This window comes from Nelumbo lutea, chromosome 1 (genome assembly GCF_056320005.1).
Source record: "Nelumbo lutea isolate HS-2025 chromosome 1, American lotus-T2T, whole genome shotgun sequence".
Classification (NCBI taxonomy): domain Eukaryota; kingdom Viridiplantae; phylum Streptophyta; class Magnoliopsida; order Proteales; family Nelumbonaceae; genus Nelumbo; species Nelumbo lutea.
In genome coordinates this window covers 173,248,635-173,260,871 of record NC_142684.1, presented here as the reverse complement: position 1 = coordinate 173,260,871, position 12,237 = coordinate 173,248,635, and the positions used below count along the sequence as shown (strand labels likewise).

Here is a 12,237-nt window from a genome sequence, read left to right as displayed (position 1 = left end):
CATTTTGTATTTACTCCTATATTTAAGTGCAATTTCTCTCATTAATAGTTAATTACTCTTGTACTTAATGCATAATTTTAAATTTGAATTTCAATTTAAGCACGTTATTAGAATTCTCTTCTTGTTAATTTCATTAATTAATAACCCTCTTTCGCATTAAATTAGTATTGTTAGTATAAAACTATGAACTTAGTAATAACAAGATTTGAACCTTAGCCATTAGGCTTTTAACAACTAGAGGTACACCACCAAGCCACACCCATTTGGTTACTATAGGTTTATGCATTTTTATTTTTAAGTAAATTTTCTTTTTTTCTTAGTGTATGCTTATCAATAAATGTTAGAATTAATTATTAAAATTTATGTATTAATAAATATTAAGACAAACTATACTGATTATTTTAAAACTAATGTATATTAATATACATTTTATTTTATTTTATTTTATTTTATTTTGTTTTTTCACATTTTAGTTATTCCCTCATTTGTCAATAGTTACTAAGTGCATCCTGATATCTCGAATTTTATATAGACCATTAAATTACAGTTTTTTACTTTTAAATAACTTATTTACAATCATATAAAACTTATAATTGTCGTTATTAATATATTTTTAGGATTTATTTGAGTTTTTTAACACATTTATGCGTATCTTGATTTTTCGTCTGTATCCATACATATTGAAAGCATATATCGATATGTCTCTTAAAATTATCTTTCCGATACACCTTGTGTTTCTGATACTTTAAACCTTGGTGGGAACTGCTACACAAAGCCAAGTTCTCACCTTTCTTCAACTTTAGAATCCAAATAGCATCAACCAAGGATAATAGCAGCAGCGCCTGGATCGAAGGAACTTCTATAAGCGGGAAAAATAAAAACGACCAACCCGAACAAGCCTCATTATCCCTAATCACGAGGTTGCCTCTACGGGTCAAGCCCTTCGCAGCTCCCATGGGTGTCGGCAACCAATGGACTGTGGAATCGCCCTCGTGGGTAGAGCCTTTCAAGGCTCTCGTGCGGGTTGACGACCTTCGGATAATGAAGTTGCCCCCATAGTTAAGACCCCTGTGGCTCTCATAGGAGTAGGCACCTAGAGTCTCCGAGAGCTAATGTAGTGCAATCGCAACACCAATTTGCAAATGAAACAACATGACAGCCTATCGACATGTACCATAATTAACATGATCACGAGGTAAAAAGGGTACTCGACGATTCCGGCAGCTCAGAAGACATCTTGTTCCTTGGAGCTTTCGAATAAATGAGATTGTGGAGGGAAGATCTAGCCTGAGTCAATGTGCCCCTAGTCGGTTACGATGGCGGGGTGACCCAAGCTCTTGGTCAAACCAACCTATCTATGAAAGCAGGAACCACATCAAAAAGGACGGGGTTGCAGCACGACTTTCTAGTGCTGGCAACAGCATCACCATACAACACCATTCTAGGCTGACCAAAACTACATGCCCTTAGAGCAGTATTATCAACATACCACCTCGCCATGAAGCTCCCCATCAACCATGGGATAGGAGTAGTACACGACGACCAACTCAAATCGTGGAAGTGCTACATTGTGACATTGAAGCATAAAGGGAAGCATTTCGATGTTGACCAGGAGCCGCCCCCAAAGAACAAGGAAAGAGCTCACCCAATGGAAGACACAATCCTAGTGCCAGTCTCAAGTATCGACCCCTCGAAGATAGTGCAAATCGACGCAAGCCTCAAGGAACCACTACACTCCGAACTAGTAAGCTTTTAATTAATAACCTATATGTTTTTTCTTCATCGGCCGCCGACATGCCTAGCATAGACCCCTCTGTGATAACCCATAGACTGAATGTAAACCCCTTAGTTAGACCAATAAAATAGAGGAAAATGAACTTTGCCTAGGAGAGGTGGAGAATAATAAACGAAGAGTTCGGGGAGCTCCTCGTGGCAGACTTCGTAAGGGAGGTCAAATATCCAAACTGGATTGCATCGACTATACCAACATCAACAAAGCCTGCCCAAAGGATAGCTTTCCACTCCCCAAGATAGACCGTCGAGTAGATGCGGCCTCGTGGTTTGAGCTATTGAGCTTCATGAACGCATACTCCGGTTATAACCAGTTCCAAAGGATACTATCGACCAAGAGAATATGGCCTTTGTGACTGAGATTGGCCTTTATTATTACAAGCAAGGTTCAAAGTATTGATACGTATAAGGGTTTTGACTAGTTTAGGGGTGGACGGACCTTAAACCGGCCCCTCTGAACCAAATTTGAAAAAAACTAAAAAGACTACCGATATTGCCCGATATGCCTCTACCGGCGTATCGGGTGTATCAATATTTTGAACCTTTGTTACAAGGTCATGCCCTTCGGCTTAAAGAATGTTGGGGTGACCTATCAGTGCCTTGTGAAAAAAAACTTTCGCCCCTTTGATTGGTGACAAAGTGGAGGTGTACGTAGACAACATGGTCACGAAGAGTAAATCCTATGAAACTCTAATTGTCAACCTAACCGATGTCTTCAACATACTTAGAAAATTTAATCTAAAACTCAATCCGAATAAGTGCATCTTTGATGTCACGTTGGGAAAGTTCATCGGGTACATAGTAAACCAACGAGTATCAAGGTTAATCCAGACAAAATTCAGGCCATCCTAGATATGCGACCTCCTAGAATAATAAAAGAGGTACAAAGGCTAACAGGTCGGATAGCCTCTCTAAACCGGTTTATGTCCAAGTTAGATGGGTGATGTCTTTCGTTCTTCAAGGTCATAAAAAAGAACCAAGACTTCGAGTGAACTAAAGAGCGTCAACTCGCATTTGATGAGCTTGATGTACCTTAGTTCGCCACCTTTGCTAACTAGGATGGAACCTAGAGACGAGCTAAAACTCTACCTCTCCACGAGTAATGAGGTAGTTCATTCGTGAGGTAGACAAAGTGCAACGACCTATCTACTATGTAAGTAAAGTCCTGTATGCTACCGAGACTAGATATCACAACATAGAAAAGTTGGTCTTTCCCTTAGTATTGGCAGCCTGGAGTTGCGCCTGTACTTTCAGGCCCATACTGTGGTAGTATGGGCTGTATCGATACATATTGTTTGGAACTGTAGCCGTTTTTCAAAAAAACGGTGCCACATCGGATCCACATAGGTGTTTCAACAAACGCCCATGTATCTCATTGTTTGTTCAGCGATTATTGAAAAATCGAGCATGCCTCGAAAATTAGAACCCCACCAATGCATGAAATGCTAAATTTGGCGTTTCATGCATCGGTGAACTATTTCCCCAAATGGTTGACTGATGTGTATCCTATGTGGTGCTTACCTATCAGCACACACATAAAAAACGGTGATGAAAATCATCTCACCAAACCACATAGTATTGTTCACTGCCTACATGGCAGAAGCGTTTTTTTGTAAAAAAATGAATTTTGGAAGCATGAATGGTTTTCTTGAAACTCGATCCCAAAAAGCGCCGTTGTTTCCAAACACCATCTACATTGATGAAATTTGAAAGCAAAAAGAGATGTTATGCGTTGATTGGGGTGCACTGAATGAAAAGCTTAAAAAGCTTCATCGAGCTTCACCGAAAAATCAAATGTACCGCTCATCCAGGCTTTTTGTTAAATTTTCAGATTTTTACCAAACACGGCTTCACCGATGGTGGTTCGGATTGGATGCAACACCATAAGCCGCTGCTGCGTGAAAGCCCTCTCAAACAGGGGCACCAAAGCAGAAAATATGACAGCTCTGGAATTGTACCGCGGCATGGTAATGATAAGTATCCTGTACTTGGGGTATTGGGTATTAAGTATCCTAAACTTTTAAATACAACACTTTGATACCTAAACTTTCAGAAATAGACACTTAAATACCTAAACTTTAAATCATAAAATTTTAAAAGACCAAAATAACCTTAATTAAAAGTTGGGTTCTATTTGGTCTGGGCACCAATGTTGCTCATCATGGAGAGAAGGTAGAAGAAATCGTTGCTGCCGCTTGAGCAAAAATAACTATTTTAAGTTTGATGCAAAATAACTTGACTCAGCAAAAATAGCTAAATCTCATGCACCATTGTTGCTCATCGTGGAAAGAAACCATTGCCGCCTGAGAAGAAATGACAAGAATCCGTCAGAAAGTCAATCTCCCGGTCACAAGCTTGTTTCAAACGAAAAGAAAAAAACTCTTGGTTCTCCTACTACAGTAATCAATCTTAATCTTAGGCCGAAATACGACCAAGTAAACTTTATTATCATCCCCCGCATTTCGTTTTTCTTTCTTTCTTATTTCATTTTCATGTTTTTCCGATTTGATTCCCTTGGATTTTGCTATGGAGTTGTCGGGATTCGAATGGGGGTAGTAAGCGGAACGGGTGATGAAGCTCCCGCTGCACCAATACTGTCGAAACTTTTGATGCTAACCTAATCTCGACATCATTTTTTTTCTGGGTTGGGATTGCCATATTGATATTTTCTAGATTCGTTAGTTGCTCAAAGAATTAACGTTTGTTGTTCTTTTCTTTTATCTACCAATCAGTTTCTTCTCACTGATTTCATCAGTAGATTTTTATCTGTAATGAATGTAAACATGAATTTTAATAAAATAAATGTCTTTTTATTTATCAAAAGTCCACTAGTTCTTTTTTATTAACCTATTTTTACATCTAATTACCAATGTAAATATACATTGATATATCATTTGTTAATTCATAAATGTAATATTGTCAAAAACAGACAAAAATGAATCAGAGTGTAAATTTACCCTGAATGGAGATTTACACTCCAATTGGATCATTTTCAAACACAGCCTTCGTCTAGGATTGTTTCTTTAGTCATAACTGATATAATGTTTGCGATGTTCAAAACAGATGTATGATATTTGCCTCATTGAATGCTGATTTGTTCAATATTTTTATTTTTCACTCTCACACCTGACAATGGAACCCCTTCTCTATTTTATCTCTATTTTAGTGATTAATCCACTTTTAGTGTAGTTGAGGCCTAAGCGTTACTACCCCACACTATCTGTAATTTACCCCATGATGTGTATTGTGTGGAAGATTATCGACTATGGAGCGAGGAGCTATCCATCGGCCATTGCCATTATGGTTAGGGATTATAATGGATAAGGGCAAATTTTGAGTACTAATATCAATAAAAATAATATCTTTAATAAAATTTTAAAAATAAATTAATTTTTTAAAAATAATATCAGAGCAAAAACAATATTCATCTTCTTCTTGTTGCAAATCATTCAACAGCGCCACTGCCTACTGCTGCCTCTAACAACCTCCGGCAATGCCTCTGCACATCTCTGCCAACCTCCGACAACGGCGGAGGGAGAGGCAGCGACGACATTGGTGAATGCCAATGCTGGCTCTTGAGTGTAGACAAATTCTCTACCTTTTTAAGCCAAATTCTCTGCCTTGAAAAACTGGTGGCTCCAAAGTATAGACAAGACCAGACGGTGCAGATGCTCTTAAAAAACCCCTCATTCCTAAGCCAAATTCTCTGCATTTTTTCTGCTCTTCCCTCTTTGTTCTTCTCCTCTTGAAATAACATTGCAGACACCATTTATTGTGTGACTACAAAGCAAGCGATTCAGCCTTTCTCTTTCTACCAATCCAGTAGCTTTGCTTCTTTTGATCGAAAGCATTTGATCAAAAGCATCCACCAGCGAAAAAATCCATTCATCACACACCATAAATGGTGGATGTCAATGCCATCGTCGAAGGCGATGGTGGGTAGAGGCATTGTCTGAGGCAACGACGGAGAAAGAAGATGAACGGTATTGTTGCCTTTATTTAATATTATTTTTAAAAATTAAATATTTTTAAAATTTTATTAAAAATATTATTTTTATTGATATTATGAGTATAATCCTTATGATTGTAGGCTTACGGCGAAGTCACGAAGACCTGCTGCTACGAACCACCGCACCAGGCAGGCATGAGTCCCGTCCCGATGCATGACACGTGGTTACCTTTGCCTTGCTACTTGTCGAATAGAAATTATATCTTCCCTTTTCCCGGTCTTGATCCTTCTCGAAACCACCGTTTCAAAATTTCAGTTTTCTTTCTTTTTGGTTTTCTTGTAATTTTAACTGAAAAAATACGCCTCTCGGACGCTCTGGAATTCCCCTGCCTCCTTGGCTTTTTTATTACTTTCTCAATTTCTTCTTTTCTTTAATCCATTCTCGTCTCTCTCGTGCCCAGGCTACTCTCTGTTTCTCTTCTCCTTTCACCGGCTTAATCTGTCTCTCCATCATCATCATCATCATCATCATCTTCAGTCTCACAAAATAAGGTAAGTATCCTTTCTTCCCCATCTTTTCGTCCTTGGTATAATGGTATGGTTCTATTTTCTTCCTTTTCTGGTAAATAAAATAAGGTAAGTATCCTTTCTTCCCCATCTTTTCGTCCTTGGTATAATGGTATGGTTCTATTTTCTTCCTTTTCTGGTAAATTTTCAGCTATTTGTTACCCAATGTCGGTCTTTGACCATGTATTGGAACCTCTTTTTACAGACGAACTGCTTTCCATTCTAAATCTTGATAGTTCTTTTGATGATTCCACCTGACATTCATGAACTTAGTTACCAATTTAAGAAGTGGGTCTGTTCCGTAGTATATCTTGTTCTAAATCTAAGCTCTTTCTGTCAATCATTAGAGGATTTTTTAACTTTGGGAACTGAGCCTGGCATGTTTCAATTTGTTTGCATTTCTTAGCTTCTTGTAGAGTAAACGTGTGTTCTCTCATTTTTTCTGTCTTTATTTTGCAAGTTAGTTATCTTTCTAATCTTCTCCAAGTGAGGAAATAGTTGGTTATGGACTAATAACTTTTCGAGGAAATGTGAATAGTAACAGCAAAGAAAAATATGCTGTATCTAGGGGTTGGGACTGCCACAAGGACAACAAATTGATTTGTTCCCTATTTAACACGATCGAGTGTGGATTTTAATGGGTATTGTTGTCATTGTTGCTGTTCAATTGATGAATGTGTGTTGATTTACAAACAGCATAAAAAATTCCCAACAGTCCCACCTCCGTTGGTTGGGAAAATGAATCCTATCAGCAATTTGACGTTTCTTTCTCGAAACGGACAACCATCGAAATTTGCTTCCTTTGTCTCCTTGTTCTTATGGTATTGTTCCAGTTTGCATTATAGCTTTTAAAATTGCTAAAGTTTTTTTCTTTTTCTTAATTGTACAACCCTTTTGGATTGAGACTTCCAAAGAGTCATCAGTGTACACAAGGTTATCGAAAAATGGACAAAGAGGAAATACATGATATTTTTCTCTTAAACTCTACAAATTGAAGTTCTTTCAAGATTCCCATTTCATAAATTCATCTGCCTGTATTAATGCATATACTTGATTCAGTTTGGTATTTCCCTCCCACTGTGTTTATGGTGTTTGTGCACCCACCAGCAAGTGAAATCTGTATATTGATCGGCCAACTTGAGTTATCTAAGTTTCCAGAGCAACCATATATGGATTGTTAGGAATATGTTAGTCCTTTTATGCAAGTACACAGCCCAAAACTCAAAACATGGACTTGATGTTAACTTTACCTTGATGAGACCAGGAGTGTTGATATTTGAATGAAGGAGAAAACTATTCTTCTGTCAGTTTTTAACTTAAGAGTGTGGCCCTTCATTTGAAATGCATATTTCTTGTTTTGGATCCAGAAGTCTTCTCATCTTCTCATTGGAACTAGCAGTTAACCGAGGAACAAGAAGGGCACAATTACAGAGGTTTCAAAACTAAGGAGGCATAAATAAAGAAACCAAGGTAACAGATAAGACTAGGAGAGCACATTGCATTTTACTCCTCAAAGAATGTCACTAAATTGTGATACAGGAGATCTAGTATATAATGAATTTCTCCATAAGTTAGTACAACGGGCTTGCAAGATGATAGTTCTTTAATGATAAATGCATGCATACTTTATATCATTAAGAATGCAAACAAAATGCCACTCACTTCCTGTACTTTCTAATATTCCTGCGTTGGCTAGGGCCATGTCAAAATTAATCTATCTAAAATTTCCTACTTAACGGAAGATGCTTTCATCTGACATCCTTTTAACCGATCATAGTGGTTATGCTTGTTGGCTGTTTAAAGCAATGCAGTCAAATGTACCATGTCTGCTTCTGCTAGACGTAAGTCCTCTTGCAATTAGGAGTTAATGAGCTGTTATGTATGCACTTATGTGGATGCACACCTAAAATATTGTAATTGGGAGCTGAACCTTGAATTTATAGTGTCATGCCATGAATTTCCCTTTAGCCTTCTGGCCATATATTATTAAGAGTTGGGATATAATAAATTTTTATATTTACTTTTCAGTTTGCAATGGTATTAACTTGCATTTAGTTACATGTCAAGTCTTAAGTTCTTGTATATAGAATGTCTTAGATTGTATAATAAAAATCAAGTATGTCATCGTTGTAAAGAAAACTTCCAAAGCAATTTTATGTACAAACAAGTATGCACTTAAAGTAGAAGACAAGACCAAATTACTGGTACCCGTCCCAAAATAAAGAAAAGGAAAAAAGGTTTTTGTTGTAAATTGACCTCAGTATAAGGGTGTGGTGCTTTGTGTTGTTATCTTGAAAATGATTATTAATATGTTATCATCACTTTTTAAAATGCAGGAATGGCTGAACAGGCATATACCGTGGCATCTGACAGTGAAACAAGTGCTGAAGACAAAGCAACATCGTTTTTCCCCGAAATTGCTATTGGAGTCGATATTGGAACCTCACAATGTAGCGTTGCAATATGGAATGGATCCCAGGTGGAACTCCTTAAAAACACTAGAAACCAGAAGATGATGCGTTCTTCTGTCACCTTCAAAGATGAGATCCCTTCAGGAGGAATAAGTGGCCAACTTACTCGCAATGAGCATGAAATATTCTCAGGCTCTGCAATCTTCAACATGAAACGCTTGATTGGTAGAGTGGATACTGATCCAGTAGTTCATGCTAGCAAAACCCTCCCCTTTCTGGTACAAACTCTAGACATTGGTGTTCGTCCATTTATTGCAGCTTTAGTGAACAATGTTTGGAGATCCACCACCCCTGAAGAAGTCCTTGCAGTATTTCTGGTAGAATTAAGAACCATGGCAGAAATTCAGCTAAAGCGACCAATACGTAATGTTGTGCTTACAGTTCCTGTGTCATTCAGTCGATTTCAGTTAACTCGAATTGAGCGAGCTTGTGCCATGGCTGGTCTACATGTCCTTAGGCTGATGCCTGAACCAACAGCTGTGGCGCTATTATATGCGCAACAGCAACAACAGACTTTACATGAGAACATGGGGAGTGGGAGTGAAAAGATTGCACTTATTTTCAATATGGGTGCAGGGTACTGTGATGTCACTGTAACTGCTACGGCTGGAGGAGTTTCACAGATCAAGGCCTTGTCAGGCAGTGCTGTTGGAGGGGAGGATATACTGCAGAATGTGATGCATTATGTCATGCCAAATTTTGACAGTTTGTTTTCAAACCGTGGCATTGGTGAAATCAAATCATTGGGTTTGTTTCGAATTGCAACCCAAGAAGCAATCCACAAACTAAGCTCCGAAACTACTGTCCCCATTGAAGTTGATTTGGGAAATGGGTCAAAAATTTGTAGGGCATTAGACCGTGCTGAACTTGAGGAGGTAAACAGAAAGGTGTTTGAGAAATGTGAGAACCTTATATTACAATGCCTGCATGATGCGAAAATAGATGTGGAAGATATTAATGATGTGATACTAGTTGGTGGATGTTCAAACATTCCCATGATAAGGAAGTTGGTTCTGAGCATATGTAAAAGGGCGGATACTTACATGGGGATGAATCCATTGGAAGCTGCAGTCTGTGGTGCTGCACTGGAGGGAGCTGTGGCTTCTGGTATCAGTGACCCGCTAGGAAGTTTAGACCTGTTAACGATACAATCTACCCCACTGAGTCTTGGGGTCAAGGCTGATGGCAATAGTTTTATACCCATTATACACCGGAATACTACAGTACCAGCAAGGAAGGAGCTACTTTTTAAAACCGCACACGATAATCAAATGGAGGCTTTAATTGTTGTGTATGAAGGTGAAGGGGAAAAAATAGAACAGAACCATCTATTAGGCTACTTCAAGGTTACAGGGATTCCTCCAGGACCCAAAGGGTCTGTTGAAATTAATGTCTGCATGGACATTGATGCTTCTAACGTGCTGAGAGTTTTGGCCGGTGTTATTTTGCCTAGATCTCAACAGCCTTTGACCCCTTATATTGAAGTGAGGATGCCAACAGTTGATGACGGACATGGATGGTGTGGAGAAGCTCTGCTGAAGATATACGGCTCTGCCCTAGACATCTGTAGCATACAGAAGAGGATGCACCCCTAGGATGTTTGCTGGTTCGACTTGCTTGCTTGCTTGCTTGAGTCTTACATGGTCGCAGTTTCCTATGAACAAATCTTACAAATCCACCATAGAGAAGATCAAGACACCTAAGATGATTGCATGAGTTCTATTGTAGTATTGTTTGTATCGAGTCTTTCACAAGAGCTGTCTTTTCATAGAACAGGTCATCCTGTAAATGTCGTGTTCCTGTAAATGTGGTGTAATAAAGAATGTTTATAAATATAAATGAGCTTTAGATAAGTGGGCTTTTTAAATCAGTCATCCACTCTCGTCTTGCATTTGATGTTTTACCAATTTAAGGTTGATTTTGGAATTTGGTATCAATATCATTACTGTTTCTACTTAATACAAACTGGCATTTCTAAATTCTACGTAATATCTCATGATTCTCATCTATAGATCTTAAATGATTACCTAGGTGATGTGAATGTGACAACATATTTTTCAAAAAATATGCAATGATATTCAACACAACCTAAGTTTTTGTGCCTCTGCAATGGGGGTTTTTCTTATTTTTGTATTAATTGGAATCTGGGAGTTCAATTGAACTAACAGATGCCTCAGTTTAGGGAAATAACTGGGAATGATGCCTTGTGAGTTTTGATTTTCCACCGCATTTGAGAGAGTAGGTCCATGAACCATGATCAGGAGGTTGGAGACATTAATGGGTACTTAGAAAATGCAATTTGGGATCAGTTTTGGCAAAGATATAAGAGATTGTCTCGTTTCCATTTCTTGGAGCTATAAACGTCTCCCTTCTAGTTCTAGATGAGGCCTTGTGGGCTTAGAATCAAATAAAATGGAGGCATGGAGAGCTAAAATGAAATGACCATGGGTGAATTAGTGTATTTTAATTGCGCAATGTAATCAAGTACAGAGTGTCTTTGTCTGCTGGTACCTAATAGCTGGATTCCCCTTCGAGCGTGCAAGTACAGAGTGGCGTTATCTATATTTACAAACGAAGGTAAACTCCTGTTGCAAATCCAGCAATAGAAATAGATATGGGTGACTTAGCAGATCCCAACGCCTCCTAACCAGCTTGTCATTCTGCCTACACGGATGTCCCATTACACTTGGCTTGGATCTGCTGCGAAAACAGACACCATGCCAGTGTTCTGTACACGTAGACGGTAGACCCCATGGCCCATGTTATAAAACACCATCTTATTCACTCGTGATTGTGATTGGTTACATAACCCATGATACACAGTTTTGCGTGCAGCAGATCCCAACTCATTACACTTGTGGTCTCATTCATGCGTATTAACAGGCAGGCATGTAATAGTAAAACTGTCACAGATTGAAGGCAGGCTTTGATGTTATTTCTGCAAATCCTGATTCTGCTTTTTTTCTGCACGCTTCGATGTTGTTATTGATCATAATTCTTGTAAAGTTCTGTCCAGACTCATACCAGATGGACAAACATAAAGTTTACCAGGTCACAGTTTTACCGGTTAACCATGGCTCATTTACTCGTGAAAAGTTGAATAACAATTAAATAACCAGAACCTGAAAGCTCATTGGGTCATCAAGTCGCTGATTCACCGGTCCGACAGCATTGGCATATTCACTTGTGGTTAGGGGTGGATACGAACCGAGTTTTTTACGTTCAAGTTCGGCTCGTGAAAAACCTGGCTCGGCTCGACCCATATCGAGCTTTGAGCCGAATACGAGCCTCATATATGATTCGTCTGTCAATCGAGCCGAACATTTTAAAGTGAGCCTAACGAGTCTCTATATATGCATATCAGTATATATATTTATATTAATATATATACCTTTTTAGAAAAATTTTATTGATAGGGACACAGTCATATTATGGTCTCTACACACTACTTTTTTGAGA

At 38.5% G+C, this 12,237-nt stretch overlaps 1 protein-coding gene across 11 annotated transcripts; it reads left to right on the top strand.

Annotated features, from left to right (window-relative positions):
- The first annotated feature begins 5,226 nt into the window (after window positions 1-5,226).
- HSP70T-2 (heat-shock protein 70T-2) lies at window positions 5,227-10,648 on the top strand. 11 transcript variants are annotated; one of them, XM_088960729.1, is made up of 5 exons: window positions 5,227-5,774; window positions 5,882-5,933; window positions 6,202-6,292; window positions 7,675-7,777; window positions 8,644-10,648. In XM_088960729.1, exon 5 carries the CDS (start codon window positions 8,646-8,648, stop codon window positions 10,371-10,373), a length of 1,728 nt encoding a protein of 575 aa, XP_088816855.1. In that variant the 5' UTR covers window positions 5,227-5,774; window positions 5,882-5,933; window positions 6,202-6,292; window positions 7,675-7,777; window positions 8,644-8,645; the 3' UTR covers window positions 10,374-10,648. The 11 variants fall into 11 exon arrangements, with proteins under 11 accessions (XP_088816855.1, XP_088816861.1, XP_088816863.1 ...); XM_088960735.1 differs by having other exon boundaries at window positions 5,260-5,774; window positions 7,678-7,777; XM_088960737.1 differs by lacking the exon at window positions 7,675-7,777 and having other exon boundaries at window positions 5,273-5,774.
- The last annotated feature ends 1,589 nt before the right edge of the window (window positions 10,649-12,237 follow it).

Coding starts and splice junctions, on each gene's coding strand:
- HSP70T-2 (XM_088960729.1), top strand. CDS start 8,646: ATGGCTGAACAGGCATATACCGTGGCATCTGACAGTGAAACAAGTGCT.